This window comes from Mobula birostris, chromosome X (genome assembly GCF_030028105.1).
Source record: "Mobula birostris isolate sMobBir1 chromosome X, sMobBir1.hap1, whole genome shotgun sequence".
Lineage (NCBI taxonomy): Eukaryota > Metazoa > Chordata > Chondrichthyes > Myliobatiformes > Myliobatidae > Mobula > Mobula birostris.
In genome coordinates this window covers 70,514,943-70,536,254 of record NC_092402.1, presented here as the reverse complement: position 1 = coordinate 70,536,254, position 21,312 = coordinate 70,514,943, and the positions used below count along the sequence as shown (strand labels likewise).

The 21,312-nt window shown below is 41.7% G+C and overlaps 1 protein-coding gene across 1 annotated transcript in view; it reads right to left on the bottom strand.

Annotated features, from left to right (window-relative positions):
• The window catches only part of LOC140191908 (ceramide synthase 6-like), a 130,903-nt gene that overhangs the window by 25,271 nt on the left and 84,320 nt on the right, over positions 1–21,312 (bottom strand). Inside the window, exons 7-8 of the mRNA XM_072249767.1 lie at positions 13,813–13,941; positions 8,306–8,412 (exon numbers count right to left, since the gene is read on the bottom strand). Coding sequence (XP_072105868.1) covers positions 8,306–8,412; positions 13,813–13,941 — 236 coding nt within the window. The remainder of the gene's footprint in view (positions 1–8,305; positions 8,413–13,812; positions 13,942–21,312) is intronic.

The following is a 21,312-nucleotide window of genomic DNA, read 5'->3' as shown; positions in this document are numbered from 1 at the left end:
GGCCTGTATTGTGCTGTAGGTTTTCTATGTTTCTATTGGCAGAGGCTGCTCAAGGGGCTGAGTTTGCCCATCCTGTTTCTTGTGGGCCTACAATACACAGGATGCACAAATTTGATATTCTAGATTCAGCTCAGTTGTTTGGCCTTCAGATCTCCACGTTTGCACCCAGACACAAAACCTCAAGTCACAATGGTTCCTGATTTCTTTTTTGAAAAATATTACTTATAACAAAACACTTCCCTCGATCAAGGGCTGAATAGGTTCATAGTTCAAATTGACTTTGACAATGCTTGCCCCAATTGGACATGCAGAATGTAGCACTGCCCCTTTAAAAGGCACTAATGACTCAAAACAGGAAGAGGAAAGGCTATGGGCAGGTGGTGGTGGTGGTACAGCAGCAATAAAAAAAAGACATTGGGAAGCTGGTGAGGACCTACTGCTCCAAAACAGGATAGCAGTGACCATCAACCTTTAAAGATTGGTAAAGATTTACACACACATTACTGTGGAAAATATGTTCTGCACAACCTTCCTGAATCTGTACTTGTGTTAGTACTTAAACAAGACTGGAATAGCAGGCCAACACATATGCAATAATGCCACTAATTCTACCTCAGACTGGGAATGAATAGGGGAGGGTAAAATACTTGGTAATTTGCTTTGTGGAATGATATCCATTTAATCACCCAACAGGGACACAAAGACCATTAAAAACAGGAGGGCAAATTTAGGAGCCTACTTAGACTTTGAGCTGAATAGCTTCCTTCACCATCATAAGGAAACATTGTAAATAGGATTCTTACTTCCTTGGAAAGAGTAATTTGCCAGCTGAGATCAAGGAGCCATATTATACAAGTATTCAAGTTACGTGCAACATAATACTGCAAACTGTTTATGCAATCCTGCAGCTTGCTCCACACATGCATGCACTGCAGGGCACGATTTGCTGCTGAAATAATCTAGCAAATTTATCCCTAGAAAGTCAGATCTGACCTGTAGGCAGCTTGCTTAGCAGTTCTCACCCAGCAATGAGTATTCACTTGAGTTCCACTATCTCACCAAATACATGCAAATATGGTTACATGAAAAGTCACCATATAACAGGGGGTACAGAAGCCCCAACAGCTTGCCAGTTACAAAAATCAGGCAAGGTACTCCAAACCCTGCCATCTGGGACACACATTTAGCCTGTTTAAAATAAACACTATGAACATAGAGCAGAAAGGAGTCTGTAAATCAATTATCAATATTAATCACCTTGTGTAAACCTGCAAGCAACTCACATTTTGCTTTGCATTGTTGATCATACTGGCACTTGAATCCCCTTACAGACGACGAATGCATTTAGAAGTGAGAGTAGACCCTGGGCTTAAAAGGGAAAGGAATATAATCCAAGAAAACAAAATTAATGTCACATTTCGCAGGGAGAAAACATGACCAATGTTAATCTGCAAAACAGCTGTCCTGACTGTCAACACCAAGATCTTTTCACTCACGCAGTACTACAATCCTCAAAACAGTCCAGAGTAAAAAGAAGCCGGGAGTAGTTTACACTGTTCCAAGATTGCTATGCCACTTGAAATCATCTGATCCCCTCTAATCGTAAGAAAGGATCAGAGAGAACATACAACATACCTATATTGGGAGCAAAAATTTCACCTTCACCACACCCTCTAACCAGCAGTCACGATTCCTCAAGTCCTGTTTACATGTGAGAGATTTCTACCTCCATCTTTTCAAGCAGCAAGGATCAGATCCTTGCCATTCACTGGTATAGCTTTTACTCCATCTACCCTCTAATCTTTCTACAAACTTTAAACTCACGCCCCTGGTCCTTCACCTGCTCTGCCAAGTAAAACAAATAGGAAAGACCTTTTAATCTTAGAGACTTTAAATTAGGTCTCACTCAGCTTCCTTTTTCTCTTCTCTCTCCCCCCAGAGACCAGCCCTGGAGTGGATCAGACGGGAGCTCACACCCACCTTACAAAGGGAATAAATGTTGGTCTTGTTGGCGATGCATACATCCAACATTCAAAGTAAATTTATTATCAAAGTACATATATGTCACCACATACTACTCCAAGATGCATTTTCTTGTGGGCAATCATAAGAACACAATAGAATCAATGAAGACCACACCCAACAGGACAGACAATAACCAATGTTAAAAAACTACAAATACAAAAAAATTAATAATAATAATAATTATTGAGAACATGAGTTGAAGGGTCTTTGAAAGTGAGCCCATTGTTTATGGGAATATTTCAAGTGAAGTTATCCCCACTGGTTCAAGAGGTTGAGGGGTAATAATCGTTCCTGAACCTGGTGGTGTGGGTCTTGAGGCTCCTGTACCACCTTCATGATGGCAGCAGCCATGACCTGGGTGGTGAGTGTCCCTGATGATGGATACTGCTTTCCAACAACAATACTCCATATAGATGCGGTCAATGGTAGGGAGAACTTTACCCATGATGGACTGGGTCATATTCACTACTTTTTGTAGGCTTTTCCATTCATATCAACTTTTAAAATATATACTATTTCTGTCCTTGCATGATTTTTAATCTAGTCAATATACATATACTGTAATTGACTTACTTATCTCTTTTCTTTTATATTATGCATTGCATTGAACTACTGCTGCTAAGTTAACAAATTTCACGACACATGCCAGTGATAATAAACCCGATTCTGATTTTGGGCAATAAAATACAAAACAACCATAATTCCCTCTAAGCTGTGCACACACACACGTTTTTCAACCAGCGCACAAAGGAAATTAATGTGCACACAAAAGGTTAGTTACCTAAAATAATGTAGTAGTTAATAATTATACTTATTGAAAATAATCTTTTAGCTAACTGTTTCTGTTAACTAGTTAGTCGGTTTTTCAAATACCACAATGCACGTCACTAATTTACATCACCTCACCGATCCTGTTCCGGTTTGTACAGCGGCATCACGGCGGCAGCCATGTTTGGCAGACAGTGTTCATACCGTAAAGTTTACAAAGATCTGTTTCAAATCCTGTAGATAGTGATTCAATATTTTTTCCAATAAAAAATTTAATAAGCTATGTCAAATTCAAAAGAAGTGAAGGGCGTGAAGTGCAAAAGAACTGCAAGTTTGTTTAAAGTGGAATGGCTTAACAAAATAGTAGAAATTGTTACACCGAAAGCTCATGAGGTCATGAACGTTAGCTACGTGAAATATTTATGTATGATTCTGAAACTGGAGTTATCCGTTTGTATTGTTGTGATGTGAAAGTTACTGGAGAATTTGTTAGTGGAAAGAAGTGGGATGATATTTGGAAACTTGACTTTTTGAAGTGTCATTTGGCAAGTAAATCGCATTTGGACGGTGCACAAAAACTCAGGCAACAGAACCCGTCATTACCCATTACAGGAGTGCTACGCATGTTACGGTTGAGTGCAGATGAGCGAGAGCGAAAACAATCAAACCCAGAGGAGATCAAAGTTGAGGTACAAGAATGGTCAGCAATTGCAGATTGTGACTTCACATTTGGCGATGAACAAGTTAATGCCTTATGTCTAAAATACAATTTTCTAGCTGAAAATATTGTAATAGGCAGTTTAATGATTTCAAATTTTCCGTGCAAGAAAAAATTAAATCCAAACTGATTTCAAACTTTGCTCAAATGGTGGCATTTGTACTTCAAAATGAACAGTTTTGCAACCTTGCACAGTTGATGGACGTTAGGGGAACCTTCCTTGTGCCTAGTGCGGACTGTGAGCAAGGTTTTAGCCGAATGAATCAACTCAAAAATAAGCTGAGAACCCGTTTAGGTGAATGTCATTTGGATATGTTAATGAGAATCAAAAGCAATCAATGGAATGGAAGTTCTATTAGTCGAGATAGAGTTTACAAAGAATGGGTAAATGCCAAAGATTGGAGAGAGAGAGAGAAAAAAAAAGTGACTTAAATATGATAAAAAATTAAATAACTCCCACCTGATGGCATGAACATTGACTTCTCTAACTTCCATTAATACCCCTCCTCCCCTTCGTACCCCATCCCTTATTTATCTAACATTATGATTTTTTTCTTTCCCCTTTTTTCCTCCTCTTTTTTTCTCCCTCTGTCCCTCTCACTACAACTCCTTGCCCATCCTCTGGGCCCCCCCCCTTTCTTTTTCCCTGGCCTCCCATCCCATGATCCTCTCCTCTGTCCAGCCTCGTATCCCATTGGCAATCAGCTTTCTAGCTCTTAGCTCCATCCCTCCCCCTCCTGTCTTCTCCTATCATTTCAGATCTCCCCCTCTCACTTTCAAATCTCTTACTATCTCTTCTTTCAATTAGTCCTGACGAAGGGTCTCAGCCCAAAACGCTGACTGTACCCCTTCCTATAGATGCTGCCTGGCCTGCTGTGTTCACCAGCATTTTTTGGTGTGGGTGTGTGTGTGACTTAAATATGTATGTTATTTTGTTGTTATTCTGTGCAGTTTTATGTTAAATATCTTGTAAACCTACACAAACTGTCCCATGTGTGCATTCAGTGCGCACATACTTTTGTCACAGGAAAAAAATTTGCACAACACAAGAGTTTTGCGCATACTGACTACTAAAAATTAGAGGGAACATTGAAAACAACCCTAGGCTCTCCAACCTTCCCTCCCAGCTTCAACTTTGCAGTCCCAGTAACAACCTTGTAAACCTCCACACGCTCTGCAGTTTCAGTGCTATCTTTCCTATTGTGCGGACTGAACTGTGCACAGTACCAGACCAATAGCCAGACTAGTATTGTTTACTGTTCCAGCATGGCCACCTTGCTCATACATTCGGTGCCTTGACTGATGAAGGAAGGCATCCTGTATGCCTTTTAAATCAGGGCAGCAGGGCCAATTAGTAAGAGCAAGGATCTGGGCACATACATTGCAAATGATCCTTCATTCCAATATCCAATACTCTCCAATTTACTGTCCATTCTCTTGAACCATTGCACCTCCTCAACTGCATCACCTCCCACTTCTCTAGATTGAAAACTATTTGCCATGTTTCTGCCCATTTTCCTTTAGTAAAAGCCTTCTTCCCAAGCCTTCTTCCTCACTGTCAACCACAAAGCCAAATCTTGCATTGGCAGACTACCCCATCATGCCTCCTACAATACCAACTACAAAAATACAAGGAACCAAGTACAGAACCCAGAAGAATTCCACTAGCACAGCCTTCCTGTCATTAAATCACCAATTAACCATTACCCTTTGTTTCCTTCCTCTAAGCCAATTTTTGGATCCAATTTGCCACTCTCCCTCAGATCTCATGGGCTTTTAATTTCTTTGATTACCCTGTTACGTAGGACTTTGAAAGGCTTTGCTAAAATCCATAATGATCATATCAAATGCACTACCGTTATCAATCCTTCTAGTTACTTCCTTAAAAATTCAATTGTTAGTCAAACCTGACATTTCCATAAGAACATAAATAGGAGCAGGTGTAGGCAATCTGGCCCATTGAGCCTGCCCTGCCATTCATAAGATCATGGCTGATCTGTCCGTAAACTCAGCTCCATCTACATGCCTTTTCACTATAACCCTTAGTTCCCTTACTATGTAAAAACCTAACTGTTTCTTAAATATATATAGTGAAGAAGCCTCAACTGCTTCCCTGGGCAGAGAATTCCACAGATTCACCACTCTCTGGGGAAAAAATGTTTCTCCTCATCTCCGTCCTAAACCTTCTCCCCTGAATCTTGAGGTAATGTCCCCCTAGTTCTAGTCTCACCTACCGATGGAAACAACTTTCTTACTTCTATCTTATCTATCCCTTTCAAAATTTTGTATGCTTCTATAAGATCCCCTCTCATTCTTCTGAACTCCAATCTCTCCTCACAGGTTAACCCTTTCATCCCTGGAATCAACCTGGTGAACCTCCACTGCACTGCCTCCAAAGCCAGTATATCCTTCAAGTAGGGAGACCAGAACTGCATGCAGTACTCCAGGTGCGGCCTCACCAGTACCCTGTACAGTTGCAGCATGACCTCCCTGAAGAATTCAATCCTTCTAGCAATGAAGGCCAACATTCCGTTTGCCTTCTTAATAACCTGTTGTACCCGCAAGCCAACTTTTTGCGATTCATGCACAAGCACTCCCAAGTCCCTCTGCACAACAGCATGCTTCAATCTTTCACCATTTAAATAATAATGCGCTCTTCTACTATTCCTTCCAAAGTGGATGATCTCGCATTTACCAACGTTGTATTCCATCCGCCAGACTGCCATTCCATAAATCCATGACTGTCTCTGATTAACTGGCACCTTTCCAAATGAAAGTTTGTACTGTTCCTTCGAACACATTCCAATAATTTGTCCACCGCTGAAGTTAAACTAACTGGCCTGGGATATAGTTAAGCTAGTCCTGGTAATCTATTCATTTTCAGATATGGCAAAACCCCTTACTACTAATTTTATTAGGTTTAATCCCATTCAATATTTCACATATTTGCCTTAACGATAGCATTACTTCCTTACAGCACAGGAGGCTATTCAGTCCAAGATCTATGCCATCTCTTTGAGAAATACCACCAGTCCCATTTCCTGGGAAACTTCTCTACCAGAGGCCTATCCACTCCTTAACCACAACTCTGATTCTCTTTCAGTCACTCACACAGAGTAATTTACAGCAGGTGGGTAACCCATCTACCTGCAGATCATTAGGATGAGAGAAGAAACAGAAGCACACGGGGCAAACCTACAGAGTCACAGGCAGAATGTACAAACTCCACACTCACAGCACTAGAGGTTGGATTGAACTTGGAGGCAGCAGCTCTGCCACTGTGCTGCTCCTCCACTGAGGGTCACAAAAAAGTGACAATCCTTCCCCACAGTCTGTCTCCAAACAGCAGTTACATTTTTGTCCCTGATGGACTTTGATTCATAAATGCTTTGTTTATCCAAGATTGTTGTTCACTCTCTAAACATTGAGCAGTTCAGTATTGCATGAAACAAAGTGTCAGTATTCTACATGAAGCATGGGGTGCAAGATTAGTTAGACATCTATCCTTTAGAGTGATGCCAGGTAACATTCCATTTTATATTTAAAAAACCAATTTGCAATTTGGCCAGGATGGAATCACAGATGTGCTGAATTCATTTTCCTTCATACTGATCTTTACTCTTCTCTCAGGATTGATGTCAAATCTATAATTTTAAACCACTGCTATCCCCAATGGCTCACAGGAATTGAGAGGGGAATGCCGAAGATACCCTGTTCTAGAATCAGGATTTTGGGAGGTGGATGTGGTTAGAGAAATGGGTTAGTTGGAATTGATAATGCACCTATAGCAGTGGAGACATTCTACTGCAGCTGTACATGTCATTGGCGGGGCTGCATTTGAAGTACTGTATGCATTTATGGTCGCCCTATTATAGGAAAGATGTGGTTAAACTGGAACGGGTGCAGAGAAGATTTACAAGGATGAGGGCCTGGGTTATACAGGAGAGGTTGACCAGACTAGGTTTTTGTTCCTTGGTACATAGGAAATAAGGCAACCTTGTAGAAGTGCTTAAAATTGTGAGAGGCATAGATAGGCAAAATGGATGGCAAGTCTTTACCCCAAGTACGGGAGTCCAAACCTAAAGGACACAAGTTTAGGGAGAGGGGGCAGATTAAAAACAGACCCGAGAGGCGGTGAACATATAGACTGAACTGCCAGAGGAAGTACTGAGGCAGGTACAATAGTATCATTTAAGAAATACTTGGATAGGTACAAAGGGTGGGGCTTCGAGGGAAAAGGGCTGAATGCAGGAAATTGGGACTAGTTGGGTGGTTGCTACGGTTGGGCCAAAGGGACTGCATCGGTGCTGTATTGCTTTGACTGGAGTGGAGACTGTGCTATGGAAATGCCTCTTCAGATTACAAACATTTCATTGCTCCCTTTGTTTTATGAAGGAAAAGATCCCACTAGAGTTTTAAAAAGGAGTTTTCATTAGGAGTGAGATCTTATACAAAGTGGAGCTAGCAGTCCATCAGATAGCAAAGTTTACTTCCAAATTTTCACTACAATTGCCAAAACACATACAAGAAAAATCCAAGTGCATTTTCAAGTTAAGGTGACTTCTATACCAATTTAAGCAATGCAGAATTAATTATAAAACTAGGAAGATAAATATCCTTTCCTCCACCCTCCAAGTGGTACAGTGGATTACCCAAAGGAAAATAAAGAAATTACAGAACAGCAAATAAATAACACATTGACAGCTCAGATGTTCATACATGTCTGTTTCCCTCTTCCCCAGGACCCTAGCTTACAACCCAAAGCACCAAACCACCCCATTAGTTACTACTCACCAGAATGGGTAAATGCCAAGTCTACTGCTGACGAAGACAAAACCAAACATCACAAATAGTGTGTCGCAAAGTCTTTGATACTTGGCGTAATTGGCTAATTTAGCAGCCTGCAAATCAAAACAGCAAAAGAGCTCATTAGTATCCTGTGCCACAGAGCTGATGAGGCAAAGAGATTAACGCAAGGCCATTTGAGAAAACAGTGACAATGGAAAAAGGAAACTAGTCCCTCTTTTGCATAAGCCGGTGGGTAGACTTTTATTCAAAGCTGGGGGGTTAAAGCGAGGATGAGCCCTGCATGTTAAATTGCCTGTAGTCAACTAATGATTTCCAATCAAAAAAAGCAGTGTGTCACTGTGTCGCAGGAATGATATTATGAAAAATAGAGAAATAAAATACTTTGATCATTTTGAGAGGCTTAATACTTCTCAGCCACAATTAAGACAACCATTATACAATTCCAGCTGAGAAACATTGAATAATATTCAGTGTGCACCTTCAGGAGTGATCAGTCCCCCCCCCCCCCCAAATACCCCTCAACTCTGGGAAAGAAGAGATTCCACAGAATTAATCCTGAAATACTGACAAGACCATAAGATATAGGAGCAGAAATAGGCCATTTGGCCCATCTTGTCTCCTCCACCATTCAATCATGGGCTGATCCAATTCTTCCAGTCATTCCCACTCCCCTGCTTTCACCCCATACCTTTTGATGCCCTGGCTAATCAAGAACCTTTCTATCTCTGCCTTAAATACACCCAATGATTTGACCTCCACAGCCGCTCATGGTAACAAATTCCGCACATTTGCCACCCTCTGACTAAAGTAATTTCTTTGCATCTCAGTTCTAAATGGATGTCCTTCAATCCTGAAGTCATGCCCTCTTGTCCTAGAATCCCTTACCATGGGAAATAACTTTGCCATATCTAATCTGTTCAGGCCTTTTAACATTCAGAATCAGATCCGCTCTCATTCTCCTGAGCTCCAGAGAATACAGCCCAAGAGCTGCCAGATGTCCCTCATACGGTAACCCTTTCATTCCTGGAATCATTCTCATGAATCTTCTCTGAACCCTCTCCAATGTCAATATATCCTTTAAAATAAGAAACCCAAAACTGCACACAATATTCCAATTGTGGTTTCATGACTGCCTTATAGAGCCTCAGCATCACATCCCTGCTCTTATTGGGCAATCGAGGTCAAGTGACCAAGCACTTTGATTGGGCAATCGAAAATTGAAAAGCTCAACAACAAGTAAAAAGAGGAGTAGCTCAAGCTGAGTGGCCAGTGAAGGAGTGGAGCTTTGAGGTTTTGGCGAGCAGAGGCAGAGGACGAGCTTGCTCCCAGTAAGGTAAGGCCAGGTGTGTTTCTTTAATTATTTTGATTAACTTAGGAGTTGGTAATGGAGGCAGTAGATAGGGCAGTCCAGTGCTCCGATTGTAGGATGTGGGAAGTCAGGGACAGCACAATTGTTTCTGATGACTAAACCTCAGGGATCTGTACTGGGTCCAATGTTGTTTGTCATATATATTAATGATGTGGATGATGGGGTGGCAAATTGGATTAGTAAGTATGCAGATGATACTGAGATAGGTGGAGTTGTGGATAATGAAGGTTTTCAAAGCTTGCAGAGAGATTTAGACCACTTAGAAGAGTGGGCTGAAAGATGGCAGATGGAGTTTAATGCTGATAAGTGTGAGGTGCTACATTTTGGTAGGACTAATCAAAATAGGACATACATGGTAAATGGTAGGGCATTGAAGAATGCAGTAGAACAGAGGGATCTAGGAATAATGCTGCATAGTTCCCTGAAGGTGGAGCCTTATGTGGATAGGGTGGTGAAGAAAGCTTTTGGTATGCTGGCCTTAATAAATCAGAGCACTGAGTATAGGAGTTGGGATGTAATGTTAAAATTGTATAAGGCATTGGTAAGGCCAAATTTGGAGTATTATGTACAGTTCTGGTCACCTAATTATAGGAAAGATGTCAACAAAATAGAAAGAGTACAGAGGAGATTTACTAAAATGTTGCCTGGGTTTCATCTCCTAAGTTACAGAGAAAGGTTGAACAAGTTGGGTCTTTATTCTTCGGAGTGTAGAAGGTTGAGGGGGGACTTGATACAGGTATTTAAAATTATGAGGGGGATAGATAGAGTTGACGTGGATAGGCTTTTTCCACTGAGAGTGGGGGAGATTCAAACAAGAGGACATGAGTTGAGAGTTAAAGGGCAAGTTTAGGGGTAACATGAGGGGGAACTTCTTTCCTCAGAGTGGTAGCTGTGTGGAACGAGCTTCCAGCAGAAGTGGTTGAGGCAGGTTCGATCAACACACATCAAAGTTGCTGGTGAACGCAGCAGGCCAGGCAGCATCTCTAGGAAGAGGTACAGTCGACGTTTCAGGCCGAGACCCTTCGTCAGGACTAACTGAAGGAAGAGTTAGTAAGAGACTTGAAAGTGAGAAGGGGAGGGGGAGATCCAAAATGATAGGAGAAGACAGGAGGGGGAGGGATGGAACCAAGAGCTGGACAGGTGATTGGCAAAGGGGATATGAGAGGATCATGGGACAGGAGGCCCAAGGAGAAAAGGGAAAGGGGGGGGGGGGGGGAAAACCCAGAGGATGGGCAAGGGGTATAGTCAGAGGGACAAAAAGGAGAGAGAGAAAGAATGTGTGTATAAAAATAAACAACAGATGGGGTACAAGGGGGAGGTGGGGCATTAGCAGAAGTTATCCAACTTCCGCTAATGCCCCACCTCCCCCTCATACCCCATCCGTTATTTATTTTTATACACACATTCTTTCTCTCACTCTCCTTTTTCTCCCTCTGTCCCTCTGACTATACCCCTTGCCCATCCTCTGGTTCCACCCCCTCCCCGTCTTTCTCCCCGGACCTCCTATCCCATGATCCCTTTTACCAATCACCTGTCCAGCTCTTGGCTCCATCCCTCCCCCTCCTGTCTTCTCCTATCATTTTGGATCTCCCCCTCCCCCTCCCAAATCTCTTACTAACTCTTCCTTCAGTTAGTCCTGACGAAGGGTCTCGGCCTGAAACGTCGACTGTACCTCTTCCTAGAGATGCTGCCTGGCCTACTGCGTTCACCAGCAACTTTGTGTGTTACTTGAATTTCCTGCATCTGCAGAATTCCTGCTGTGAGGCAGGTTCGATGTTGCTGTTTAAAGTTAAATTGGATAGGTATATGGACAGGAAAGGAATGGAGGGTTATGGGCTGAGTGCAGGTCTGTGGGACTAGGTGAGAGTAAGAGTCCAGCACTGACTAGAAGGGCCGAGATGGCCTGTTTCTGTACTGTAATTGTTATATTCTATACCTCTAGAAATGAATGCCAACATTGCATTTGCCGCCTTCACCACCAACTCAACCTGGAGGTTAACCTTTAGGGTATCATGCACAAGGACTCCCAAGTCCCTCTGCATCTCCGCATTTTGAATTTTTCCCCATCTAAATAATAGTCTTCCCATTTATTTCTTCCACCAAAGTGTATGACCATACACTTTCCAACATTGTATTTCATTTGCCACTTCTTTGCCCGTTCCCCTAAACTATCTAAGTCTCTCTGCGAGCTGTTTCCTCAACACTACCCACTCTTCCACCCATCTTTGTATCATCGGCAAATTTAGCCACAAATCCATTAATCCCATAGTCCAAATCATTGACATACATCATAAAAAGCAGCGGTCCCAACACCGACCCCTGAGGAACTCCACTGGTAACTGGCAGCCAGCCAGAATAGGATCCCTTTATTCCCACTCTGTTCTCTGCTGATCAACCAATGCTCCATCCACATTAGTAACTCCCCTGTAATTCCACAGGCTCTTAGCTTGCTAAGCAGCCTCCTGTGAGGCACCTTGTCAAAGGCCTTCTGAAAATCCAAGTTCACCACATCCACTGCATCTCATTTGTCTCCCCTGCTTGTAAGTCAAGACAATATACAAGCTATTGCTTGATCAGCAAATGCAAGGAAAACCCCTTCAGCTCTGCAGCGAGATCAAAGCAATCCTATTTGGCTCCACCAGAAATTCCAGGCTTCAGGCATTTATCTGCTGGCAACTCCTTCAGTGTGTTACCTGGGCATCCTGTCTGATGAGCTCCAAACTCCAGACCACTATCTACCATTTGCTACCTTGAACATCTCCCGTCACACAAGCACTCCAAGACAATCTCAATCCTTCTGCAGCTACCATCAGACAGGAGGTACAGGAGACTGAAGTCCCAGACCACCAGATTCAAGAACAGTGACTTCCCTTCAACCATTTGGTTCTTGAACTGAATGGCACAACCCCATTCACTACAGCTTTTTGGAATGGGTTTATTGTCACGTGTACTGAGACAGTAAAAAGCTTGTTCATACAGGTCAGTTCATTATACAGCACATTGAGGTAAAACAATGACCACTTTGCATTAAAATGGATTGTTTTTGTTCTAATTGTACAGTTTTTACATGAATGAACAAAACTTGTTTTCTGTATGAATGCTGCTTATACAACATGATGTGCCTGGGATGCTGCTGCAAGCAAGTGTTTCTCTGCACCACTGCATACATTTACTTGTGCACATAACAATAAACTCCACTTTTGACTCTGGAAGCCTCCTCTTTTGCATCTAAACAATTTTCAACTCATTCAGAAACCAATGGATATAGAACAGAACCCACACCATTTACTTTCACCAAACACCTTTGTTTCCAGCTTCTAGCAATCAGCAAAATAATTAAAGCCCAAGTGCTCTCATTCTGGCCCTGTAGTGTTCATCCAACCCAACCCTTGCCACAATAGATTGGCACACGAGAGAGAATATCCTTCATGTCAGATTTATGGGGGAAAATAAACTGTTGGGATTTTACCAGTAACCACCATAGGTTCAAATGACCTTTTGTTCCATAATGTACAATTCCATGCCACATTAGAGCCAGAGGCATGGAGCAAAAGTCCAGTTTACTAAGCAGCTCCTGCCTTGGGCTTGGCATAGTGGGGTTAGTGACACATCACGTGGGCTGACATTTTAAGGGGACAAGGGTCATACAGAACTTCAAATAGCAAAGTTGAATGGACCGGGGCAAGCCTCAAAAAATCAAACACTGGGTGGGTGGAAACCTTTAATCATATTCTGCAAGATAACAAAAAGGTCAAACTTCAGATTCCCTCCAATCCCCAGATGCTCATTTCAAGAATACTTAAACACTTGTCACCCAGATAGGAGCAGACTGCATGTAGGTGGTTAGTGCTGCCAAGCAATCTCAGGCCTGTAAACCATAAAAACAAAGATCAAGTAATTAACATTATCTGAACTGGGTTATTAAACTGGAGTCTTGGACTCCTGCCCAGAGGTTTTCTCCCCACCTTCCTTATCACTGCTTTCACTTTCTGTGGAAACTTTCAATGGGAGGCAAATCCAACTCTCCAATTGGGAATTGAGAACCAAGTATCTTCCACTACGTGAAGAACTGGAGAATCCCAGCAGGCCGCGATATCCACAGTGAGCCACAAGATATCCTCACCTCTAAAAGGAAATCAGATGCATCGTGAAGGCACATGACGAGTGTTCCAACCCGCACCATGTTGTTGACGTAAGAAAACATGATTAATCCAACTGTTGCAAGGTGGTGGAGAAACATAATGAGGAAATCCTGCAAGGGAATAAAATGGCAGGCATCAGTCAACTATTAACGGCACAGATACACATGAAACAACTGTGTGAAAGTTATAGCTGGTCTCGTTCCTTTCCCCACTACTTTACAATAACAGGTAAACAAACCACGAAGTTAGTGGGGATAGGGTGGAAGAAAGAATGTGCAGGACCTCAAATCTCAACACAAGACGATGAAGGAGATTTGACCAAGATTCACAGCATAGTAGTTTGCACCAAAATGCAATATGAGCAAACTACAGAGACTGCAAAAGGGTTGAAGAACTAGAAAAAGTTGTAGGAACAGTATGCAAAATATCTGTTGCACTCAATTTTCAGAATCACTTTCCAATAATACAAAAGCAAAGCACTGTAGATGCTAGAAGTCTGTATCAACACATAAAATGCTTCAGATTCAAGTCAGGCAACATCTTGAAGAAAGAGCATGTTTCAGGTGAAGCTTTAGGATGAAGCTCAGGGTTTAATGTGGTGACATGCATGTACTCTAATAAATTTTACTTTGAACTTTGAAGAGGAGAGTGAACAAACCAAAGGCATGCGGGATTAAATGACAGGAAGATGGTGCAGGTGAAAGGGATGGTAATAGGAAACATGCCTGACAGTGGAGAATGTAAAACTACCCAGGAAGTATGGAGTAAATGCTAGAAATCCACAGAGACATGTTGTTTATCTGCAACTGGTTGTCCAAGGAATTTTATTATTTCTAATGTAAAATCCTCACTACCAAATTAATCTCTCAAATTAATATAGTCAGCTGAATTTTTGATCCCAAGCAAAAGGGAAGGAAAATGAAAAAGTGGCTCCCCAAACATTTAATGACAAATAGAAGGAACCTCAGGAGGTCAGTTAGCATCTGCACAGCCAGATGGGCCGAGTGCTTCTTCCATGCCAAATCACTCAAACAACCAGTCAACATAGAGACAGAGACAAAGTGTGAACTTTGAGGAATTCATTGCAACTGGACATATGAATTTCATGCGAATTATTTCATTCAAATGGGAGATGAGAGAGTTGCAATGATAAGTCTCTTGGCTTATAAATAAAACATCAGGTACAAGATAACTACAGCACTGTGCAAGAGTCTTAGACACCCTAGATTGGTTGATTGATTTATTTTAAAAATATGGTTTCAGCTGGTACGGCCTCCACAGAGCCCCGAACTCAACATCATCGAGGCTGTCTGGGATGACCCAGAGAGACAGAAGCAAGCAAGACAGCCAAAGTCTGCAGAAGAACTGTGGGAAGCTCTCCAAGATACTCTGAACAATCCACCAGCTGACTTTCTTATGCATGACAGTGTACCCAAGAGAATTGATGCAGTTTTAAAAGCAAGGGTAGTCACACCAAACATGATTTGATTTAGTTTTGTTTTATTGTTTACTGCTCTTTATAGTAATTTTTTTTTGATACTTAGGAACTTCCCATTATCTTGACAGCATCTTCACTTTTCAGAATTTATTTATTTATTTTTAAAACATGTGCCCAAGGCTTTTACACAGTACCGCAGATATTACTTCCATGCAACTGGATTTGAGTCAAATTAGTCAGAGCCCCTCAATTTGTACATACTTTATTGGTTCAAGGAATTATTGCTCAAAATATTATAGTTATTAAGGCCACATTTGGAGTACTGTGTGCAGTGTTGGTCTCCCTGCCATAGGGAGAATCTGATTAAATCAGAGGGGGCATAAAAAGATTTACAAGGATGTTACTGGGACTGGAGGGGTAGGGTTACAAGCAGAGACTGAACAGGCTGGGACTGTTTTCCCTGAAGCCAAGAAGACTGAGAAGTGACCTTATAGAAGGATACAGAAATCATGAAGTGTACAGATAAAGTAAATCTTTTCCCCACAGTAGTGGAGCCCAAAACTAAGTTTAAAGTGAGAGATCACCCCCCCCCCCCCCCCCCGCCACAGAGGAAGAGGTAGAGGCAGGTACGATCACAACATTTTGGACAGATATGTGGATAGGAGAAGTTTAAAGGGATATGGGCTAAACACAGGCAACTGGGACTAGCTCAGTTGGGCATCTTGGTCAGTGTGGACAAGTTGTGCTGAAGGACCAGTTTCTGTGCTGTTGAACTTTTGACCCTATTCTTCCGTCATCCATTTTAATCATTTAAAAAGTAAGAGTTGGGCAGCTTAACAGCAACACCTAATGAACGGGTTAATTCTTCTGACAGTGTAGCAGACAGGAACATCAGATAGCATTGATGCATCTATGAAGGCCAGTAGAAGTGGCCCTCTTCATAGCCTGCTGTTTTGGAAGGACAGGCCATGATAGCAATGACAATTCAATCTGGGAGCACGCGAGTGTGGACTTTACACAGAGTGTATCTGCACCAACAGAAAGAACTATGTCAAGTGACTGGCAACAATGAATATAGAATTGAGTCAGGTTTTATAAAAACAAACATTTATTAAACTCTGTTCAATATATGAAAAAAAAAACAAAAATCTTAACCGGAAGTAAACCGCTATATGGCCATTTAACAGACCGCCACTCAGTACTAGTTCTTAAAGCGGTAAATGCGAAAAGAGTTCTTAAAGTGGTAAATTCGGAAGTCCAAGAGATTTATACAGTCAATTAGGAGAGACTTCCCTGAAGTAAAGAGTTCCTCGAAGACACGACGTCATGCCAATCCCAGCCGGATCCTGCCTTGTCCACAGGATTCACGACGACGGAAATAAAACAGTCTAAAGGCACTGACCTTTCCCTCTAGATACTAGATCCTGCACAGCCTTTTCTGCCACTTTTAGCAGAGGCTATCTCATGCAGATCACTCTTTCTTGAACGAATTCAATAATGGTCGATCCTTTCAACCATTGAACGACTCCTTTAGGTTCTTGTCTTCACTCTCCAATACTACTGAAAAGATACATCAACAAACCTGGCAGAAATTGGTTGAACTGCCGGTCCAACACTGTTGTACCTTACAATAGAACGTAAAACTCCCATTTTATATCGAAACTGTGTCATAATGCAAATACGCAGCAGAGCAGAGTCTCTGGCTAACATTCTAACTGGAAAACTAACTGCGTCACCAGGGGTCTACACATATACCTGGTGAGAACAGGTCATCACGTGACTTCACATCGGTGGGAAAATTACATCAGGTGACCGCCAAAAGACCATTACATCATCCTCATAAGACAATCACAAGATATCCATGAGGTATGTAACAAATAAAAGCAGGAGGCCATTTGACTCCTTGTGTCTGCTCCACCATACCATTCCATCATGGTTGACCTTTACCTCAGCACCATGTTCCTGTGCTAACCCTATATCCCATGGCTCCCTAAAAAAAGAAGGAAGTCTGGTTTCATGTTCATGTGTACACAGCAAAGCCTGAAACTGAAGGAGAGGCCTGCCAATGCTGCCTGGGAAATATTCCAGAGACCAAGAATCTACTTGACAGCTCCCACTATCATCATTGAACTGGAACCATTCCTTGGTCAGTCATGGGCACAAGCACACAGTGACTGCATGCAAACTCATACGAAGGAATGTGTCTTCCTTTGCTATATGGAGAAAATGCAGAGTTGAGGCAGCAGGGCCTGGGCCCTAGGCCCTAGGGGAAGGCATGAACAAAGGTCTGATCAATTTAAGCACCGGGCCGGATTGAGGCAGCAGGACCCAGGCCGAAGACCATATTGAAGTGGCGGGGCCAGGATCCAAGAGTGAGGAACAACCCAAGGTTTGGATGATTTAAGCACCAGGCCAGTTTGTAAAGGTCAGTGTGTCAGGCTGGAAGAGCGGAACAAGCTGGTTCAGCTCGCTGTCCTGAAATTTACTTGTCTCTGCACTGGCCTGCAACTAATGGGCTCCTGAATTGGTTGCAGTGATGACTGGCTTCATGGCTGTGGACTCACTTTCGTGAACTTCAATTCTGAATGTTATTTGCTTACTTTTATTGTTTGCATGATTTGTTCCCCCCCCTCCCCCTGCACATTGGGTGCTTGGTCTTTTCATTTAAGTGGGTTCTACTGAGTTTCTTTGTTTTGTGGCTGCCTGTAAGGAGGCAAATCTCGATGCTGAATATAGTATACATACTTTGATAATAAATTAACTGAACTTCAGAAATGACTACAAATATGATGCAAGTCTATAAAGTTCAAGGAGTTAAGATGATAGTTCAAGTCCCAGGCAGTTCAACTTTCACAGACTGCATACGGGAAAACAAACCTTTTACAGCAAATGAAACCCATGTGATCAGAATTAAGGAGGAAGCTGATTAAACAAAGCTAAGGGGTGAAGGAAAGGCAAAATGCTAGACCAGCTCTCAGTACACTGCGAGGTCAGTGCAAACAGCAATGCTTAAGCCTGGTGGTGATAAAGAACACAGAAGAAGCCAAGGAGGAGGCATTTAGAACTGTAGATGAATGAATCATCAGCACAAAATGGTTGCAGCCTATACAAATGACATACAACAGGGACAAGTTAGAAAAAAGGCAAATGGGATCTTTTCTGCACTAAAAAAAGTTTCATTAAATACAAAGCAAAGACAAAAAGGAGCTTTCCCAATAGTTTCTAATACAAATAGACCACACAGTCAAGGCATGGGTGAGTTTTGGTCTTTACATTCAACAATCACTGGTAGGAATTCACCCAGGTCCTATGACCAATGTGAGGCAACATATCATGCCCACAACTATCAACACAAGCTGCCAAGCTGAACCCTAAAAGAGCCCAGGTCAGATACTACTTCCAAGAGCTGAGGAGGAAGGAAAGGGGAAAGTTAAGGCAGCCACCAGTATGGGAGAAGTGTATTAACATATCATAAGGCGGTCACTGGGTACCACTTCAAATCCACACTTCGCAAAAATTTAAAAATGTCCACCAACTCCACCAGTTGAGTCAGTGGTATTTTTTTTTAAAAAAGAAAAAAAAACGATAGTCCTATTTGAATCCAAGTTCTCAACTTAGACTTTGGCAATAACTGAATTAAAGGTTAAATGCCACAATTAAAATTTATTTATTTATTTATTTATTTATTTTTTAAAAAGAGACGACCAAGTTGGAATTAAACTTACAGCTGGTAAGGTTATGCTTCTGACCATTTCTGAGCAGAGATCATTCAGTTTGCAAACATACAGTCTTTAATTTAAAAGCAAAGGTAATTAATTTATGAAATGTTGCACTCATATGACAAGCAGCTGAGTGATCACAAGACTATCGAAATCAAAGATGCTAGTCTTAAGCATTGGGAGAAGTCATTTTAAATTGCTAATGTCACCACTCTCTCAAGGACCCCATCAAAATTGTCGATGTACACACACTGGACAGAAATAGCCCCAGAGGGACATGGTGACTTGCTTGCAAAAAGTCTGAAAAATTTGTCAATCTTCATTCCAAAGCATTTAAAAAAAAAATTGCCATCCTTGCAGTTTCTCATATCCCTTCATTTTCTAGAGTAATCTCCCATGTGGAGACTTTAAAAAAAATGTTTGAGGGTTGACTGCCCTTCTAGGATTCAAAAGACAGAAACAGACCATTTGGCCTATTCATTCCACACTGACATTTATGCTCCACTCAAGCCACCTATCCTCCACTATTTCTATCAGTACAAGCCTCCATTCCTTCTCCCTCATCAGCTTTTCCAGTCTGCCCCCGTTTACATCTGTGCCATTTACTTTAACCTCTCTTTGTGGGAGTGAGTTCCACACCCAATACTTTCTGGATAGAGAATGTTCTTCCAAATTTCCCACTGGATTTTTTGGTGACCTCCTTCCTCATAGGGAAAACATTTACTGCATGCACTTCAAATTCCTTCATAAAGACCTCTATTAGGTCAATTCAATGAAGTAGTAGCAATCAATTATACTGAAGAAGCAAACCTGGGGCCAGTTTAGTTTGAGACTGATTGAATCACTGGATCAACTCCCCAATTAATCAGGAAGCATGTTGGCCCTTCTTAAACCGATGAAAGGAATTTCAATTATCTAACTGCAATGCCACAGAATTTAATTTATTTATGTATTATTCACAGTATTTATCCACTACCCCTCAGAGAACTCCAGCACTACTCTCTTCCCAGGGAATTAGTTGAGTGAATATTACAGCCTGCCAATCAAATTCAGAAACAAATACCGTCAAGCAGTTCTTACAGCCAGTTTGGATAACGTTTTTATTCCAAACTGTAATTGGGCAGACAATTTTTAAAAAAATCTCAGAGGCTTTTAAGGTATCCTTGAGAAAAAGTGAAATATGTTCACTGATACTTGGCAATCTCCAAGGCTTGAAGGTGGAAGAGCAGCATTCAGGATGGTATTGAGCACTGAGCCTACGTGAGCAAATGGTAGTATTGCAGACAGGCAAAAAGTTTTGCAGCATGTACATGGGCTGAAGGGTTTTCTGTACTGTACATCTCCATGACATGGTGGAACAATTGCATCGCCTCACAGACTGCTTACCCTATCAGGTACTACCTGCCCCTTCTCAGAGTCATATAACACAAAAAGCAGGCCCTGTAACCCAAATGGTCCATGCTGACCAAAATTCCCATCTAAACCAGTCCCATTTGCCATGTATAGCCCACATCCCTCTAAATCTTTCCTGTTAGTGTACCTGTCCAACTGTCTTTTAAATCATGTTAATATTCTTGCCTCAGCCACTTCCTCTGGCAGCTTGTGCCATAAACAGACCAACCTCTGGGTCAAAATGTTGCCCCTCAGGTTTCTGTTAAAATCTTGCCCTCATACCTCTCAACCTACACCTATGGCCTAGTTTTTGATTCCTCAATCCTAGGAAAAAGACTGAGCATACACTACACCCATGTCCCTCAATTTTAGACACCTCTGAGTCCCATCCCATCTGTGGAGAAGTCTGCATTTCTTGCATAGGCCTCATCAGCCATCTTATAGCCCACATAACTGGAGAGGAAACAAATCATCCCCCATGTCAAAAGACTGCCAGAGGACTGATTCTTTATGCCTTTGAATTGCCTAGGTTAATTACTCAGAAATTCATTCACAAGCAAAATCACTACAAAAAATGGATTAGGTTCAACTTTGCTTGCATAACACAAAGTGGGAAAGCTGCAATCACAACACCAAACAGATAAGCAGCTTTATTTAGTACAGTACTTGTCAATGTAAGTAGCCACTATCTGCACACCTGCTGCCAAGAGGCTTTGTTGAAACTATCTGGCACAAATAAAGACGACAAAGCAAATCAATTAAAGACAGAAAAATAAATGCTTGGAAATTATCTTTATGGTAATTATAAAAAGTTGGGCAAATGCAGGGTAAAAGTTGCTCTCACATTCAAAATACTCTTCCAATTGCAAAAGCAAAAAAAAATCCAAAAGATATTACTATCTAGAAATAAAAGAAAAACACAAGAAAAGTTC